General features: G+C 35.5%; 2 protein-coding genes and 1 non-coding gene across 3 annotated transcripts; 2 read left to right on the forward strand and 1 right to left on the reverse strand.

The window, feature by feature from the left end:
• The first annotated feature begins 1,146 nt into the window (after positions 1–1,146).
• Positions 1,147–2,361, forward strand: LOC125833265 (uncharacterized). Its single transcript, XM_049512417.1, has one exon. The coding sequence runs from the start codon at positions 1,147–1,149 to the stop codon at positions 2,359–2,361; it is 1,215 nt and encodes a 404-aa protein (XP_049368374.1).
• Positions 2,362–17,148: 14,787 nt separating this feature from the next.
• On the reverse strand, positions 17,149–17,709 carry LOC125833274 (uncharacterized). Its single transcript, XM_049512423.1, has one exon. It carries the CDS (start codon positions 17,707–17,709, stop codon positions 17,149–17,151), a length of 561 nt encoding a protein of 186 aa, XP_049368380.1.
• A 621-nt stretch (positions 17,710–18,330) lies between these two features.
• LOC125833280 (small nucleolar RNA R71) lies at positions 18,331–18,437 on the forward strand. Its single transcript, XR_007443299.1, has one exon. It is a non-coding gene; the product is annotated as a small nucleolar RNA R71 (small nucleolar RNA).
• The last annotated feature ends 1,571 nt before the right edge of the window (positions 18,438–20,008 follow it).

Raw genomic sequence — 20,008 nt, forward strand, 5'->3', positions numbered from 1 at the left:
AACATACAAGTCCAGCATTCATAGTAAATAAACACAGCGAACAAAAAAGAGGTAAAAGTCGTATGGTTATTGACTATAGAAATTTAAATGCAAAAACAAAAACATATAATTACCCCATACCTAACAAAGTATTAAAAGTAAGACAAATACAAGGATATAATTATTTTAGTAAATTTGATTGTAAATCAGGATTTTATCATCTAAAGCTAGAAGAAGAATCTAAAAAATTAACAGCTTTTACAGTACCACAAGGATTCTATGAATGGAGCGTACTACCTTTCGGATATAAGAATGCACCAGGAAGATACCAACATTTCATGGATAATTATTTTAACCAACTAGAAAATTGTATAGTATACATAGATGATATATTGTTATATTCACGAACAGAAGAAGATCATATACGATTATTAGAAAAATTTATACATATTATAACATACTCAGGAATAAGTTTAAGTAAGAAAAAGGCAGAAATAATGAAAAATCAAATTGAATTTTTAGGAATACAAATAGATAAGAATGGTATAAAAATACAAAACCATATAGTACAAAAAATAATAAATTCTGAAGAACAAATAGATACGAAAAAGAAATTACAATCATTTTTAGGATTAGTAAACCAGGTAAGAGAAAATATACCTAATTTAGCAGAAAATCTAAAACCTTTGCACAAAAAATTGAAGAAAGATGTAGAATATTATTTTGATAAAAAAGATCAAGAACAAATACAAAAAATAAAATCATTATGTAAGAAGTTACCTAAATTATATTTTCCAGATGAAAATAAAAAAATTATATACATAGTAGAATCAGATGCAAGCGAAATAAGTTATGGAGGAGTACTAAAATATAAATACGATAAAGAAAAAATAGAACATCATTGTAGATATTACTCAGGGACATTTACAAATCCCGAAATAAAATGGAAAATAAATAGAAAAGAATTATATGCACTATATAAATGCTTATTAGCTTTTGAACCATATATAGTATATAATAAGTTTATTGTAAGAGCAGATAATACGCAGGTAAAATGGTGGATCACAAGGAAGATACAAGATTCAGTAACAACAAAAGAAATACGGAGACTAGTGTTAAATATACAAAATTTTACATTTACAATAGAAATAATAAGTACTAACAAAAATGTTATTGCAGATTACATTTCAAGACAAAGCTACACAGACGGATCTAGACCAAGAAAATACTCTTGAAAAAATATTCAATGCCATGACATTACTTTGTACCAAAGTAGATGGCCTGGACAAAGAGATACAAAAAATGAAAAGTCAGCAGCATGACGGTAAACATGCGGAGCTAAGTCGATCGGAAGACTTAAAAACTCCAGAGCTAGAAGGTGACGATGGGAAACACCGAAAAACCCAAACTAACAATTTGTTACATGCAGCTACAGGTAGCACATCATCTACAAAAGAAGAAAAAAGATATGTTAATACAAATATGAACAAGATATTTGAGAAACCATTTGTATCCAGAAATCAAAACCCCTTATTTGTACCACCACAAGTAAATACCTACAAAGATAGCTTAGGACAGGACAAGAAAATCTATAATCATATAACCAGAGCCTATATAGAAAACATCCACAAAATACAAACCTTTTTGAACAAAAATCCCAGATCTAAAACTACCCAAAATCCACACGAAGATTATATTACCCAAACTCTACAAGGATACAATAAACTAATTGTTTTACCTAAGACAAATGCAAATCTAGTGGCAACTTGCTATAACTATGGATTATTGAACACAGTATATACCCAGACAGGAGATGAAATAGCTACGATACCGGAGCTACACAAAGAATTCATGCACTACAAAAGAATAACTAAGGGAATCCTTTTCTATGTAAGATTCTATTCAGCACCAGCTGAGATACTTTATGATGAAATTAAGCCAATTATACAAGTTATAAAAATTGGATTAACTAGAGAAATGATCATACCAGAAAAGATAGAAGAACAAGACGAAATACAAAAAGTGGAGATACCAGCATTCTATGCAGGAAAACGAATTATTGGAATAGCTACTATCTTAAATGAGTTAACATCTAATTATTTAAACGAAAATTCAAAATGGAGTTATTATTCAAGAGAGCAAACAATGATATATTCAAATTGTCGAGAAATTAGAGCAGCAGATATGGAAGAACTCAGGCAATGGGCACTAAGTCTACTAAAACCTGAGCAACAGCCAACTACAAGAGCTATAAGAAAGAACTTTATCTCATCGGAAATAATGACAAGATATTGTAAAACTATCGGACACAAATATCCGAATCATCAATGTTCTAAATGCCAAGGAGAAGATAATGTAATCCCAGACGTACAGCTGGAGTAGGAACAACAAAAGCCGACAAGATAAAGAAAAAGCTAAAGAAAGGATAGAAATCAGCAAAGGAGGAAAAGTTGTTTGTCCTAATAGGAAAAGCTAGTGGAAAGAAAAGTTAGTAGGAATAAATATGTAACGTGTGTACATTACTATAAGTTAGTGGAACTTTAGATAAAGTAGTATAGCAACGTGTTAGATTAGTAGTAATATGTACAAAAGAATGAATAGTATTAAAGATGTAAAGTTACTATAGTTAGATGTAAAGTAATCATAGTATAGAAAAGTAACTATAGTAAGGTTACTTATTTTTGTATAAATAGATAGCCATTATGGCATAAATAGGCAAGACTTTCTACACGGAAAGCACAGCCCTTTTGTAAAAAAATATTCTCTCAAATAAAAATCTTAGTTTCAGTTAAACTATGGATCAAAACAGTGCAGATACTACACAGGTATATACATTTATGATTATGCATAACTAAATCTATTAATTCCTGAATATCATAGTAATGATAGAATAGATTTATATTAGTTATTATATACTAGAATTATTGTCAGATGTTTTCTAGTTTGTTAACATGAGGAAAAAAGGGAAACCTTCCAGACTATGCCATCCTAAAGTTGAAACCATAGGCATGAGAAGCCGTGAGGGGAGTAAACATAGTTGAGGCGCTGTTAGGAAAGAGAATACTTTTGAAAGTACGATGTTAACAGTGACAGGAAAACATGTTGAAAATAATCTAGTTTATAGTAATATAATATGAATAATATTCGTCAAGACTATGGTATAAGGGAATTATATTTTGAAATTATTATGTCTTATTTACATGACGAAATGATACTAGCATATAAAACATTAATCCTGTATATACTTAAAGATATAAAAATTATTGATCTAAGAAAGATAATATGGAATAAAATATTTGAAGAAGAAGAAGAAGAATTAATGAACCAGATATGGTATGAATTTGAGATAGATAGAGTAGAAATTGAAATGTTAAAATTTAACTTAAGTGATTTAGAAATCCAATATTCCGATTAATGATAAATCAAGAATATTTAGAATATTGGCAACAAACTATAATAAATATTACTTTATTAAGAAATTTAATAAAAGAAAATATAGAAGCATTCCAACAAACCCACGACATACAATACATAGAATATATACTAGAAAACATAAAAGAAATTATCAGATTAATTCCTTTAGAAAAAATGTATTATGATGCATTGAATGTGCCTAAAAGGTTATAAGTGGTTCTATGTGCTATTATGAATGGTTTCCATGTGTATGATGATGTATGTGGTTTATATTGTTCCTATTGTACTAAATGTCCTTTTAAAAGCATGTTTTTCATGGTTATCATACTTAGTGCATTCTTGTACTAACACCATTCTTCTTTATCTTTTTACACCAAGTGTAGGTGATGGTGACTAAAGGGTCTTTCCTAGAAGTGATGAGCTTGGCTTACTATTCCCAAGTTCGGGTGTGTGTCCTTAATGATTCAAGGACCTTTATTTTAAAGAGTTTCCTTAAGTTCTATGTACTAGATAGAAGTTTCTTTTGTATTGTAAGTGTAATGACCCGAGAGCACCCCCTAGTCGAAACACGGCGTACTCGACCTCTCAGAGGTCTTATACAAGCCCTTAGCATATCATGAACATTAAAGCATATGAAAATAGTGGAAAATTTAAAACTTTTCTTTACAATCGAAGTCTTCATAAAATAAGAGAGAGTCTATGACACTATGTCTCAAATCATCTATAACATTTAGAATAACAATTCTTTCATAACAACTTAGGGACACGGCCCTTACATAATAATTACTAGGGACACGGCCCTTATACAAGTCTAAAGACATAAAACATAAAGACATAATGACATACGAGTACGAGGTAGGTTCATCCTCGAAACTATGAGGACTCCCCAAGTCTTCATTCCCAAGCTCCTTAGAAACCTAACTTCCAAGCATAAGACATCACATCACCAAACCCTACACTTTGTAAAAATGTAGAAGAAATATGGGTTAGTACAACACACGTACTAAGTATGGAAGCCATGCAAGTAAAACCATTAAAACATGCATAAAAGGGACATTTAGTTGAAACCATGCTTTATGCACTTTTGAACATCTTCTTGAAAGAGTTGAAGAATCATAAGTCATAAACAACTCACATATAGTTCATCAAAGCACAAGGGTAATAAACATCACCATAGGCATAGTTTCTAATCATAGTCATAGTGCACATATCGCTCATTACAAGACATAATACTCATGCATAGTCAACATCAAGGTCATTGCATCATAATAGAGTAATCACATAAGTAACCCTAGGTTCTACTTGTGCAATGCATAGGTAGGGTCCATAGTCCTACTTACATTAAGTATTACCTTTGGATCACCATGCTATACTTATCATACATTAGTCTTATCCATAGGTCATATACATAGTAAGGTGACATTCACAAACATTAGTTCATATCAAGAAAAGTCAATCATTAACATAATACAATTAAAGCATGCATTATTCATAATCTTCATAATAAGATAGAACAACACCATTAAGTCATAGTTCATACAACATGTTCATGTCATACATCTTAGTCATAATTCAAACAGTCCTTATCATAGGTAAACCATCATCATAATGATCATACATAACATAGCTTTAATATACATAAGTCATAATCATCATAATCATAAGAGAACACTACTATAACCATCCCTTAGGATCCCACAAGTGCAATGTGCAAGAGAAGTCCCATACCCTCTCTTACACTATGTAGAAACCCTTAAGAAAGCCCTAGTAAGAGTTCACACCTTTCGTACCTTCATTTACTTTTACATTAGGTAAATATTGCAATAACTGACATAGACCATGAGAGCTACATGGAATCCGGTGTTCTACTCCCACACCGAAAAGAGAGGGTTAACACTTGCCTAAGGTGTAACCATTCATACATAGCTATCTAGGTGGATCCACTAAGCTAGAGTCCTATGTGGGCACATAGTTAAGGGTCAAGGAGATTGCTTCTAGAAACCCTAACTTACTAAACGTGGGGGTTTCCATCTCATGAGACAACACATACTGTGGGTAATCCGGACTTTCTAAACGTGAGGAAACCCATGTGGGGAGCCGGACTTACTAAACGTGGGACCCCTATCTCATTTACATGCCCTTTCGGTGCTAAGCATCTAATTCCCTTTTGTAATCATCTTTAGTCATCACATAAGTTCACATTAGCCTTTATTAGACTCTTATGTAGACATCTTACCATAATAGCTCATATGTGTTCATAAGTGAGTAACAATCCTTTCACCTTAGAAACACATAGCAAGTGAGTAACCTTTCACTTTACATTACATTATAATCATGAGAACTACCTTTCAATCATATAACAATCATACCATAACATACATACATACTTCATAGCTAATTCAAGTGTAGAGGGTTAAGGATGAGGAAACTAGGTCATCAACACCACAACAACACATTAGGTATAGCATTATTACAATCTAAGTAATTCACCTTTCATCAAGAACCTTCATCATGTGAGAATGACCTTTCATGTTATCATACCATGCATAACATAGACTAGTTTAGAGTACAATTGAGGAAACCTTACAAGAGTCTCACATTCATTACATTAGTCAATTGCTTCATTCATTCATGTGTGTGTGTACATGTGTGAGAAATCCTTTCACATAAAACACCTTTACTCATAGCATGTTCATATTGTGTTAACAAGAATTACCTTCAATTCAACATAACAACAATAATACCAACATCTCACAATATTCATACTTGCATTGCATCTTATCATAACATTCTCAATTACCAACTAGGGTTAGAGGGAAGAGGGAACCATCATCCAACTTCATCATACATGAATTAAGCAAGTACATTCAACAATACATAAAGAATCACATTCATATCATCTCCTCATAGCCTTGAAGGCCCCATTCAAGACTTAACCCTAATTCCATAGTAATCATACATAATTTAGGGTAATATCATAATACAAACATGAATTACATAACATTACACTCAATTCATAGCCTTCAATTAATATCTAACACAAACTAGGGTTAGAATTGGAGGAAGAAGGGGAAACATGGGTCTCATGGGGGGATTCTTCAAAAATCACCAACACTACATGAATGCATCCATAATTGTTCATATATCATCAATCAAAATCATTTTATAACAACAATTCAACATTTATAAAGAAGACCCACGTTTTTGGATTGAAATCTACAATTTGGGGGATTTTGAAAACCATCTTTGGAAGGACCTCTTGGGGAAAGGGATCCCAAGAGTGAAGAGCAACCATACCTTAGTTAAACCCTATGAATTTCGTGTGAAACCTCCCATCTACAAGCCCTTGCTAAGCTCCTTCCAAGTTCTTCAATGGAGTCTTGAGTTGAGAGAATTTTGGGAGGGAAAAGAATTGGGTTATGTTTTGGGGGCTTGACTTGTGGTGAATTAATGGATTAGTTTAGGGTCCTATAAGCTTATATAGTCCATTAACTAACCACCTAACCGACCTCCCTTAACCCCTAGTTAATAACTAATTAAAACATTAACCCCCTTCTTAACTAAAAACTTCATAAAACTGGCAGCATCTACGCCCTCCACCTACGGACCATAGGTGGAGTCACGGACCGTCGTTTGGCCTTCGTAGTTCTGACAATGCTTCACTATTTCGGGAATATATTTTTACTCCAACATCGGAACATAGAAATTTCATTGGATTGGTAATGGCCCACCTAATTCGTTTTGAGCTATGAGATATGACCATCTAAAGTTGACCCTCACTCCTAACTTAAAACTAAAAACTCTTTTTAGGGACTGTTTTGAGGGTCTTGGTTCTAAATGATTTCATGACTTAGCTTAAGGTCTTGCTAGCTTATAAAGGTGAGTAAACTAGCTAAACAACCCCTTAAGACCTTAGTCAATTAACTAACTTAATCCCTAATCACCAACTTAAGACTAGAGGGCTGGAAATTGGCAGCACCTACGGCCACCCACCTACAGACCGTAAGTGGAGTTATGGACCGTGCTGTCTCTCGTCATTTGGTTCAGAGAGGGGGATTGGGGAGTTCTTGGTGGGGAGACTAAGTCTCAACCCACGAGACCTACCTACGGGGCATAGGTCAAGTGACGGCCCGTCACTGCCCTTTGTAGGTCAAGCTATTTTTTGACAGCTTTTGGCCAAAGGTTGGGTCCACCTCAAGGACCCCTTGGGTGGTCCTTGGGGGGTCGCACCTAGTCGTTTGGATCCTAAACATGTCCATCTATGAATAAGAGTCACTTCTATGGGTTTTAGACCTCAAACAACACACCAAACACCACGACAAGACACTAGCACCAAAGACTAGTTTCCGGACGTCATGGTCGTTTCTTGACGTTTGACCTCTAAAGTCACCAAACTAACTTCAATAGCCATTTTTCATCATTTAAACATGTTTCCAACCATAAACTAACATATGCTCTAGGTCAACCTAATAGATTCAGTCAAGCCTTAGCTAGGTCTTACTAGTTTCGTACGGGGAGTTACAGTAAGGGTTGTGTCCCTCTTGTGTTGTAGTCATGTTTTAAGATGGCTACGTTGAGACGTAGTACTCCGATTTTGTATTAAAGGTTTAAATGAGGTGACATTTAAGTATTGTATTATATTATGAAAAAGTTTTAAATTTTCTACTATTTTTCTATGATAAATGTTATGACGAATGCTAAGGGCTTGTATAAGACCTCCGAGAGGTCGAATACGCTGGTAACGACTAGGGGGTGCTCTCGGATCGTTACATGCTCCTCGTAACAGCTCTGAAACATCCAAAGGTAACACCAATAATGCCTTCAACTTCAGTAGAGAACTTGGAGCTATTAGCCTTAGAGGCAGTTCATTGAGAGTTGATCTTCATGGAAGTCATCTCGATATTCTTTAATTCTTGAAAAGTTGATATGAGAGGTAGAGATAGTCCGACCGGGCATGCCAAAATTTGTAGACAATAAAATTCGCGTCGAGAAAATAATAATCAAGAACGGGAATTTATGCAACAATCATTTTAGTATTTCAAAGTGCAAGTGTTATATTTCTATGATTTCTCTGAATTCGCCTTTTCAAATATAAATCCAAGGGCTCTTGAGGTTGTTCTTTAATCTGGTGGTCTTGATCTTGATCGTTCTTGAACTTGATCTTTAACTTTATCCTGATCTTGACTTTCTAGTTGAATTCAAGGGCTTCGAGCTTGATCTTGAATTTGATGGTCTTGATCTTGTTCGTTCTTGAACTTGATCTTGACTTCTTTAAATCTTGAACTTCCAACGCTTGAATTCTTCAATTCTTCAATTCTCGAATTCTTGAACTTGTAGAAAAATTGCGGCTTTTGATCCATGAGCTTTCTCTAGCTTCTTGTTCAAATTCTTGGTCCTCTCATTTGAATTATCAAGAGCCCTATTTATAGTTTTAAAATAGAAGAGTTGTGATTGGAATAGGATTCCCTTCGGCCAATCATATTTAAGTGACATGTCATATGGGCTTTATGGAGCGGGCTTTTATTTAAATCCATTTTTATTGGAATTTAAATAATTGTTTCAATTATATCAATCCATAATATTTATTTAGACTAATAGAATCTGAATCATTTTATAAATTTATAATTAATAAATTTTAAATGATTACACATCCCAATATTTTCTTGGCCCATTTATTATTTTTTTCTTGTGAGACAACAACCAAAGATTATAATGTACAAACCCTAAATATTCGGCTCTTGAAGTTGCTAACTTATTTCTCTTGATATTGTGAATCAAAGAATATGTACTCCAATTTCTTTCACAACAAGAGGAAGAAGTCGGTTGATAAAGCAACTTGTAAGCTAATTGTTGCAAAAGTGGAGCCGAGACCTCATGATTTGCCCACCAAAAAAGAGAATCTTCATACATCATAGCCTCAATCACATAAGGCTCACTGAAATAGTCATTTCCGCTACAAAAGGATCGATACTCCAATGAGACTTATTTCATTTCATTAGAATCTTTAAAGTACCTTTGAAAGTACTTGACTATATTCAATGAAATTTCACTATCTTCATTCAGAGCTAGCTTTCGAATTCCATTCTCTCCTTGAAGCCATGATTCATGATAACATTTGGGAACCAAAGAATGTGTCATACAATGTAGAGGTGTGTTAATTTTGTTCCATCTAACCACAAGAATATCATGAATAGTATCAAAAACATTTGATTGATCAGAAATGAGATATTTTCCCTCATGCTCAAAGATTGCTTTCTTGACCTTCTCAATCATTCAGTCCCACATATCATAGATGAGATGTAATTTTGTACCATCAATATCCGCACTTCTTAGCATATCAACAATTGGTTTCAAAAATTTCAAGAAGTAGTCAGTATTATTCCATTTCTCATCATTCATTATAAGAGATTTTATTTCATGATTTTTGGCTTTAATTCTCTTATCCCCGTTATAATTCTTCCATTCATCATCCATGACCATTTTCTCCAAAGAAGATTTCACTTTGTGAATTCGGGTGGTTATAATGATGTGTGAGGAAAATCTTGTTTCACCAACCTTAAACTAACACAAATCCCAAAGTTTTTGAATAAGTGCATGTGCCAAGTAATGGCTCACAACAAAGTTCTTCAAATTACTCACTTCACTAAGTAACTCTAAAATCCATTTGCAATTAGTAAAGTGAGGTGATTTTTCCGAAGGTTGGCACATACTTTTCAAAGCTAGATTCAAACAATGAACAACACAAGGAGTCCAAAATATATGAGGAAATTTTTGCTCCACAATAATACCGACAAGTTTTATATTACTTGCATCATCCGTAATAGCTTGAACAACATTGTTTGAACCTACATTTTCTATTGCTTCAATAAACAACTTAGCAATATATTCTCCATCTTTTATGATTCCACTAGAATTGATTGAACTTAAAAATATTGGGCCTCCACTAGATGATTCCATTATATTGATCAAAGGTCATCTTTTCGTTTCATACCATCCATCGAACAAATCGACAATCCTTTATTTTTCCATGTATCTTTAATTGGTTGAAACTTTCTATCAATGTGTGTCTTTTCTTGAGCTAAAACAGTTGTCCTCAACCTATTATATGACGGGGGAATATAACTGGGAATGGAATTTTTGGCAAGATGAAATTTTTAAAGCGCTTGTATTGATAGGAATAATTAAGTGATCTATCAAGATAGGATCATTGATATGATATTGTGCATGAAACTATGTATATAGCATACTTATATTTATAGTATTTTGATAGTTTGAAGCTTGTATTGATAGAAAGAATCAAAAGATATATATATATACACACACACACACATATATACACACACATACACACACACACATATATATACACATATATATGTTAGATTTTGATATTATTCATGGTCTGGATTGACTCCATTCTTGTTATGCTTTTGTTGATTATAGATACTGACTGGTTAAGTTTTAGTTTCCTAATAAGCCCATCCTAGAGTGGAAAGGGGAAAATTATATGCCTAAGGGTCAGTTTGTTTCTTTTCTTAAGTATAGGAAAATGATTTCTAAGGATTTCATATATCATCTTGTTCAGGTTAGGGATACAGATTCTGAAACCCCTTTTCTTGAGTCGATCCCCGTTCTAAATGAGTTTCTAGAAGTGTTTCCAGATGATCTACCTGATGTTCCTCCCGAAAGGGAAATAGACTTCAGTATTGACCTTCTTCCAACTACGCAACCTATCTATATTCCTCACTGTATGGCTCTAGTAGAACTTGAGGAATTCAAAGAGCAATTGAAAGATTTGTTTGATAAGGGATTCATTCGACTGAGTATCTCTCCATGGGGTGCTCCAGTTTTATTTGTTCGTAAGAAGGATGGTTCACTTTGTATGTGTATTGATTACCGGAAATTGAATAAGGTTACCATTAAGAATAAGTAGCCTTTTCCAAGGATTGATGATTTCTTTCATCAACTCCAAGGAGAAATTTACTTCTCTAAGATTGACATCCGGTCAGGTTATCACCAATTGAGAGTGTAAGTAAGATACATTCCAAAGACGTCTTTTCGAACTAGGTATGGTCATTATGAATTTTTGATAATTTCCTTTGGTTTGACTAATGACCTGGCGACATTTATGGATTTGATGAATAGGGTATTCAAGCAATATCTTGATATGTTTGTGATTGTGTTTATTTATGATATATTTATTTACTCGTGGAGGGAGGTTGAGCATGTTGATCATTTTAAGATTGTGTTGTGAATTCTCAAAGATTATGAATTGTATGCTAACTTTATCAAATGTGAGTTTTGGTTGAGGTCTGTTGCTTTTCTTGGCCATGTTATCTCCGGCTAAGGTATTCAAGTCTATCCTAAGAAAATCGAGGTGGTTAGGAGTTGTCCTAGACCTTTGTCTGCTTCAAATATACGAAGTTTCTTGGGTTTGACCTGATATTAGAGAAGGTTTTTAGAAGGGTTTTCTTCTATTGCCTTTCCATTGACCTCGTTTACTCAAAAGAATGTTAACTTCTTGGTCGGAAACATGTGAAAAGAGTTTTCAAGATTTGAAAGATAGGCATATCTCCGCTCTAGTTTTTAATTTACCAGAAGGTTCCAATAGGTTTGAGTTGTATTGTGATGATTCAAAGATTGTATTAGGTTTTATTCTTATGCAAACTGAGAAAGTTAATGCTTATGCATCAAGGCAACTTAAGATTCACGAAAAGAACTATTCTACCCATGATTTGGAATTAGTGACAGTTGTAATGCCTTTAAGATTTGGAGACATTACTTTTATGGTGTCCATGTTGAGGTATTTAATGACCGTAAAAGTTTACAATATGTATTTAAGCAAAAGGATCTAAATCTTTGCCAACCTTGATGGCTACAACTCTTGAAAGATTATGACATGAGTGTCCTTTATCACCCAGGCAAGGCCAACGTGGTGGTCGGTGCCTTCAGTTAGTTGTTAATGGGTAGTGTTACTCATGTAAAGGATGATAAGAAAGAGTTAGTTGATGATTTTCACATATTGTCCCAATGTGGTGTTCTCTTGATTTAATCTAATGAAGGAGGAGTATTCGTTCATAATAGTTTGGAATCATCTTTTGTAGTGGATGTAAAGGATAAGCAAAGTCTGGTTTGATTTTTGTTGAGTCAAAGGAAGCAGTTCTTAAGAAGTCTGTTGATGTTTTCTCCCAAGTGGGGATATGGTGTGCTTCGATATCAAGGTCGCTTGTGTTTTCCCAATTTTGATGATTTTAGGGAGCAAATTTTTTTGAAAGCCCATAGTTCTCGATATTCCATTCACCCGGGAGACACCAAGATGTACCATGACTTTCAGGTGGTCTATTGGTAGAATGGGATAATGAAGGATATTATGGAATTTGTGTTTAAGTGTCCTAATTGTCTACAAGTGAAAGTTGAGCATCAAAAGCCAAGAGGTTTGTCCCAAGATATTAGTATTCCAACTTGGAAGTGGGAAGATTTGAATATGGACTTTATTGTTGGTTTACCCCGCACCAGGCGGCAACATGACTCGATTTGGGTTATTGTGGATCATATGATGAAATCGGCTTATTTCTTTTCCATCAAGGTTTCTTATTCGGCAGAAGATTATGTTAAGTTGTATCTAAAGGAAATGGTTAGGTCTTATGGAGTGCCCCTATCTATTATCTCCGATCGTGGTACCCTATTTACTTCTTATTTATGGAGGTCTTTCAAAAACGTTCTTGGGACCCGTGTTAAGCTTATTATGGCCTTTCATCCTCAAACCGATGGGCAAGCAGAGCATAACATCCAAACTTTGAAAGATAGAAGTTAGTATGCGCAATCCGCTATCATGAACTCGGCTCTGCACTAAAGAAAGGTGCATCTGTATTCACTTTCATTCAGAACAAGCAACAGTTGAGCAATTGCGGAAGCCTGTGTGAACAAGCATTGAACGGTGTGAACAAACACCGGACAACATCTTGCAAGTATGCGTTAGTGAAGCTAATAGTTCGGATGCACATGATGTTGAGAGCTTGTGTGATTGACTTCAAGGGTAATTGGGATGATCATTTGCCTTTGATAGAGTTTGCGTACAATAATAGTTGTCATTCAAGTATTGTTATGGCTCCATTTGAAGCTCTTTTTGGTTGGAGATGTAGATCCCCCATGGGTTGGTTTGAAGAGTGTGATGTTGCTTTGATAGGTTCTGTGTTGGTACATGAGGCTATGGAGAAAGTTCAGCTTATTAGAGAAAGGTGGAAAACAACTCAAAGTTGACAAAACTCCCGTGCCGATGTTAGAAGAAGGGATTATGAGTTTGATGTTTATGATTGGGTTGACTTGAAGATTTCACCTATGAAGGGTGTCGTGAGGTTTGGTAAGAAAGAAAAGCTTAGTCCCCGTTATATTGGTCTTTATCAAGTGTTGAGGCATATAGGCAAGGTGGCTTATGAATTTGACTTTGCTTATGAATTAGACTTGCCTTCTGATTTATCATCGGTGCATTCGGTATACCATGTATCTTTATTAAAGAAATGTATCAGTGATCCGACATATATAGTACCATTAGAGCGTCTTGGTATAAGGGTAAGGATTTCTTATGAAGAAGTTCCATTTGAGATATTGGACCGGCAAATTAGAGAGTTGAGGAATAGAGAGGTTGCATCCATAAAAGTGTTGCGGAGGAATCAAATGGTTGAGGGTGCTACTTGGGAGGCCGACGCCAATATGATGTCCCGATATCCTCATCTCATTCCCTTCCATCCTACTCTAGCTTGAGGTATTTTGCTTCTCATGGTTCATTCTTCCGGATTCATGTGTTTTAGTCATTCTCATATTTCCATATTCATCAACATATGTTTTAGAAAATGATGTTTTGAGTATGTTTTAGCTTGGAGTTGATTTTCCTCCTTTGTTATGTGCCTTTATGTGATTGCATTCGTGTTGGGTTGGTAGATCTCTTTCCCCTTCTATTGCATCCTAGCTTGAGTTCCATTCGAAGATGAATGTTCTCAAAGGGGAGATATTGTTACACCTCGGATTACTAAAAGGAAAAAGATTGCATTAATTTTGCCTACTGGTTCTGGTCTACGAGACCACTCTACGGTTCGTAGAACTTTCAACAGGTCTTAGAGAAGTCTCGTAGAAAGGGAGAAAATATATTTTGAGAAATCAAGTTTTTGAACTTTTCTACGATAGAACAACACGTCCGTCAAGTGATCTGCGGTTGTAGGTAGGTTTCGTAGGAAGATTTCACACTTAGTGAAATTTTGAAGTTAAAGTTGAATTCTACGGTTGGGGTCTACAGACCATACAAAGTTCTATGGGCCTTATATAGGTCTCGTCAAAAGTTTGTCCAATTTTAAGGCTTTTTAAATTTCTCACTGTTGACGAGGACTCTAAGTCCAAACTATAAAAGGGTCTAATAGTTATTTTAAGGGGTTTTGAGTATTTTGCCTAAGTGTTTAATGCCTAAACTAAGTCATTTTAGTCCTAAATCTAAGCCCTATAAAAGTATTTTAGGTCCTACAACTACCCATTCTAATATCATTCTCCTAAAATCCAAATTCCCTCCAAGTTTCTCTCCCAAATTTCCCTCTCAAGCTAAGGAAGAATAACTTAGGGTTTCAACTTAGCATCTCCAATTCACCATAGTGTTTGGGCCTCGATCACTGAGGTATGTTATTATTCACCTATGGAGTCCTTTCCTACATAGAGTTCCTAAAATTATCCAATTTTACAAGTTAAATTTTTAATTAAAAGTTAGGATTTTATTCAATCATCATGGGTTCTTTTCAATTATGAATCATTAGTTGTTTCTATTTTTAAATGCATGAATAGAAGTAATTACATGTTTTTGAGTTGAATTCATATGAACCAATGCATGATCCATGACTTTTGACTATCAACACATGATAAATTTTATGAACTATGAATTTATGAAGTTATACATGTTTTTATGAGATTGATGTTTATGACTTGAGGCTGCCTTTAGATGAAAGTATCAATGAATATGGTGAAATCATTTCTCACATAAGGATTCATAAGGTTGAAAGGTTTTCTCACCTAATTGAATCAAGATTTAAGGAGTTATCATAAATAACTTTAGCTTGGATTGTTAACTTAATTGTGTCTTTCTAATGAGCCCAAATGCACACGCAAGTGTACGTGATTGCACAAGTAGTATAGTTCTTTTTAGAAACGAGTTATCGTTTCCAATGGACTTATGATCAACTTATATTTGCTACTAATTACACAATTCGACCAGAGTAACTTTAACAGAGATTGAATGTTGTTTACTACTACTACGACTACTGCAATAAGTAAAGTAACTAATGTGAACGACTTCAAATTGATGTTTTGTACAAGTAAAAGATAATTCCAAAGTTGCAGGATGCATTGAATTTCAAGTATCGTAACTCAGGTAATGAACTAATTTAGGTTATCAAGTCACTAATTTACAAGGTTAATTATATGATCATGGTCTCCGGACCTCTAATCGCCTACTATAATTCGTTGTACTACATCATCGAGCGGGGATAGGCAGTCCTAATTGGTGAGCATTTATATTTCTTCCTATTTTATGACTAAGCTAGGTGTTCGTCCGAGCGTCACTACTAAACACAAATCAACTCAATTTAATGGAATATCAAGCTTTTTATATTCTTTGGTCTATCTACCTTAGTGTCTCCCGAGTTTAAGAGTAGACAAGAGATTTATTTTTAAGATGGATAGTCAAGAAATACTAAAACAAGAACATACAAGTAACTTAAAGTGATAACCATGAATTAATCCAAAACCATTAATATTCAACAATCATCCGTAGCTACAGCCCTAAAACAAGGACGTTCAGCCACTCATAATATTTAAAAATCGTAAAATAGTATTGTTCATGCGATTTTCAAAATAAAGAAGAGTTAGAGAATCAAAACCTATTACAAAACTTTAATTCTTGCTCTTGCACACCCAAAAGAAGTTGAACCCTAAAAAATAGCCCTAGGGTCCTATTTATAGAGTTTAGGAAAAGTATTCCCAATTCCGATCTAAAGAGGAGTCCTAATTAAATCAATTTTTGCTGGGCACGTTGGGCACAGGTTGGGAATAATTTAGGTGCTTCTTTAATTGAGGGTTTGGGTGGAGGTCCCAATTCACCGATCAAATGAGTCCACCCTACCTCTGTATGTTCCTAATACTGCCACATTAAGACAAGCCATTATATCTTGAGCTTCAGTATCCCTATCTATGTCATGTCCACTAAAACTCTTTCCAAGAGTTCCTCGGAAACAATGCAATGTGACTTTACTGCTAGATCTAGAATAGTAATGGCAGACAACTCTTCATAGACGGAAGGCAATTTCAAGGCCCAATAGACGTCAAATACTTCAACCTTATCTTGTGTCCTCATAGTCAACTACCCAGCTGCTACATCAATCAATGCTCACGTCGTGGCCAAGAAAGGACGCCCCAAAATAAATGGAACTTCTTGATCAAGCTCAAAGTTTAAGACTACAAAGTCCACCAGAAAGATCAATGATCCCACTTGCACCAACACATCTTCAACTACCTTTTATGGTCTTGCAATAGATCTATCTGCAAGTTGGAGAATGAAAGTGATTGGTATTGGACTCCCTAACCCAAGTTTCTTGTATAAGGATGTCGCATGAGATTAATGCTCTCACCTAAATCACATAAACCCTGGGCATTGGCACTTTATTCAATTGTAATTTGCACCGTAAAGTTACCTGGATCCATCAACTTCTTTCGTAGTCTATTCTAAATTCGAGAACTGCACTCCTCAGTAAGTGTTACCATTTCATACTCTATGAGCCTCCTCTTGTTAGCCACTACCTCTTTCACATACTTGGAATACTTACGAATTCCCTGCAAAATATCAACCAAAGGAATTTTAATGTGAACCTGTATAAGGAGAGAGAGAAACTTACTGAAGCATTCATCTTCATTCTGCTTTCTGAACTTTTGTGGAAATGGATGAGGTGGTTTCATTTGAGGAACACTCTTCTCAATATTGGAGTTATCTACCACCTCTTCTTGCTTATTTTCACTACTCACTACCTCAATATCTCTTTCCTTTTGAGCTAGTTCCTTTAGTTGTAGCCTACTTCTGGTAATCACAACATTCAATTGCTTAGGGTCGGGCTCAGTGTTACCCGGTAAACCTCCTTGTGGGTGCAAGTTGAGCGAATTAGCTACTTTTGCAACTTGTTTATCCAGATTTAACTGTGGCATTTGGATGTTCCTCAAAGTCTCATCCTGCCTATCCACCCTTGCATTGATTTTTGCATTATCGACATTGTTCTTCCCGATTTCTACCATCAACTTTTAGAACAACTCTTCATTAGTCATACCCCATTTTTGTGCACTTTGGTTTCCACCTTGGCTATTATTTTGATATTGTTGTTCATTTCCTTGTGCTCGATATTGATTAGACCCTTGCACTTGGTTTTGGCTCTCTTTTTTATTTCCACCCAATGAAAAGTTAGGATGGTTTCTCCAAGTGGAGTTATAAGTATTGCTGAAACCCTGCGAACCTCTACCTCTTTGTGCATTGCCCACATAGTTCTTGGAGTCCGAATTCGCTTCACAAAATTAAGTTTCATGTGCTCCGCACCAAACTGTTGTTTGTTGTATAGCATTCATCGGTGCTTGATTTAGTGCAATTTGCTTGAAGTGCATGGTTATGTTATGGTTCATTGCATCTAGTTTTGCGTTTATCGCAGTAGATTGATCCACATCTAGAATTTCGGCAGCCCTTCATGTCGTGGTGCTTGGTACTTTCCCATCCCAAACGGGTTCCCTTCTGAAAGTCTATCTAGGAGGTCAAATAGCTCCTCATAAGTCTTTGCTAAAGCTTATCCACCTACTGCACTATTAAGAAGTATGTGTACATTATAATCAAGACCTTCAAAGAAAGTGTGAGCAAGTACCTCATTAGCTTGGTAGTGATGTGGACAAGCATTCAACAATTGTTTGAATCGAGCCCATGCTTGGTAGATATCTTCCCCATTTTTCAGCTTAAAGCTCAATATTTCACTCATCAACCTTGCAGGTTTGCCTGATGGAAAGAATCGACTCAAGAACTTTTTCGCCAAATAATCCCTTGTTGTGATGGAATTTGGTGGCTCTGTATCTAACCACTGCCTTGATTTTCCCAATAATGAGTGTGGAAAAGGAGTCAACCTCACATAATTTGATGAAATCCCATTTGGGATGTATGTATCGCTTATCTCTAGAAAGTTCCTTATATGCATTTGGGGATCCTCGTGAGGGAGACCGGTTAATTGCCCCATTCCATGGATGAGTTGCACCATGTTCTATTTTAGCTCAAATCTTCCACCTGCCGGTGGTTTCCATATACTTGATGCCACATTGGTTGTGAGTGGGAGTCTGTCACGACCCAAGCCTAGGGCCTAGACGTGACATGGCGAATGAGGAACCCGAAGGAACCCCAAACAAGCCTCTCAAACTTGTCATCACACTTCATCGGTCGCGGAAGTACAATCAACATTAATTAACGGGAAATAGGGACTAAGGGCAAACCATTTCAAAATGACATCATAGAACAAGAGTCAAGCTCATTTACAAAATACTTGTCCAACGCACACCTCTACATACATAGATAGGACGGGGGGCATGACATACTACCGGCTCCCCTCATAGTCAAAATACAATTGCAAGCTAAAGTCTCAAAACATAGGAGTAGGAAACATAACATAGCCCTCGAATCATTGAGGACTCACCAACAAACTCGGATAAGCACCGTACTAGCCACGTGAATGGAGAGAAGGATCAAGAGTAGCTCCGGTCCCTACATGGTGACATCATGTAGGCAAAATATGCGTTAGTACTTGGAATGTACTAAGTATGCGGGGTGCAACACAACAATAGACAAGGACACAATCGAAATACAAGAAATAGTTTCATAGGCATTATAAATAACAATATGAGGATGCATGATCAAAGTGAAGTCAAAACATGTTTAAGTAAATCTATACTAATAGTAGATATCATATGTGTATGCATGATCCAACCAATCTATAACCCCAACTTAGGATGGGGGATGCCGTTCACACCCGGACACCCTGGTGGCAAGGTATAAACCCCTCACATGGTTGATGTTGGTCACACCCCAAGCATCCTAGGTGGTGAGATATAAACCTCTCACATGGTTGATGTTGGTCACACCCCAAGCATCCTAGGTGGTGAGATATAAACCTCTCACATGGTTGTCCGGTTCTTTTCCCCCGGACCGGGCATGGTCATGCAACACTTTATATAGGAAATTCCCATTAGGCTCTAATGCAATCTCACGTATGGAATGAACATATACACAAGCTTAGTTTGTCATCAACACATCTCTGGATTGCCATACATCTCATAACTCAAGCTTTAAAGCATCGATTCATCAATTCTCCATAGTTGGACATTTTGTCAAACACCTTGAAGGCATGTAATGGAATCAAAGAGCATGGAAAATAGGGTAGTAATTATGCAGCCAAACCAGTGAACAACCTACAACAACACCTTTTAACACCCACAATACCACATGAAAATCTCCACATCCATTCCAAATTTAGATTCAAGTTCTAGAGTCACAACATGCTCAAAACAATCA

Source organism: Solanum verrucosum, unplaced genomic scaffold (genome assembly GCF_900185275.1).
Source record: "Solanum verrucosum unplaced genomic scaffold, falcon-dt-bn FXZP01000097.1, whole genome shotgun sequence".
NCBI lineage: Eukaryota > Viridiplantae > Streptophyta > Magnoliopsida > Solanales > Solanaceae > Solanum > Solanum verrucosum.

Coding starts and splice junctions, on each gene's coding strand:
- LOC125833265 (XM_049512417.1), top strand. CDS start 1,147: ATGTTATTGCAGATTACATTTCAAGACAAAGCTACACAGACGGATCTA.
- LOC125833274 (XM_049512423.1), bottom strand. CDS start 17,709: ATGGTAGAAATCGGGAAGAACAATGTCGATAATGCAAAAATCAATGCA.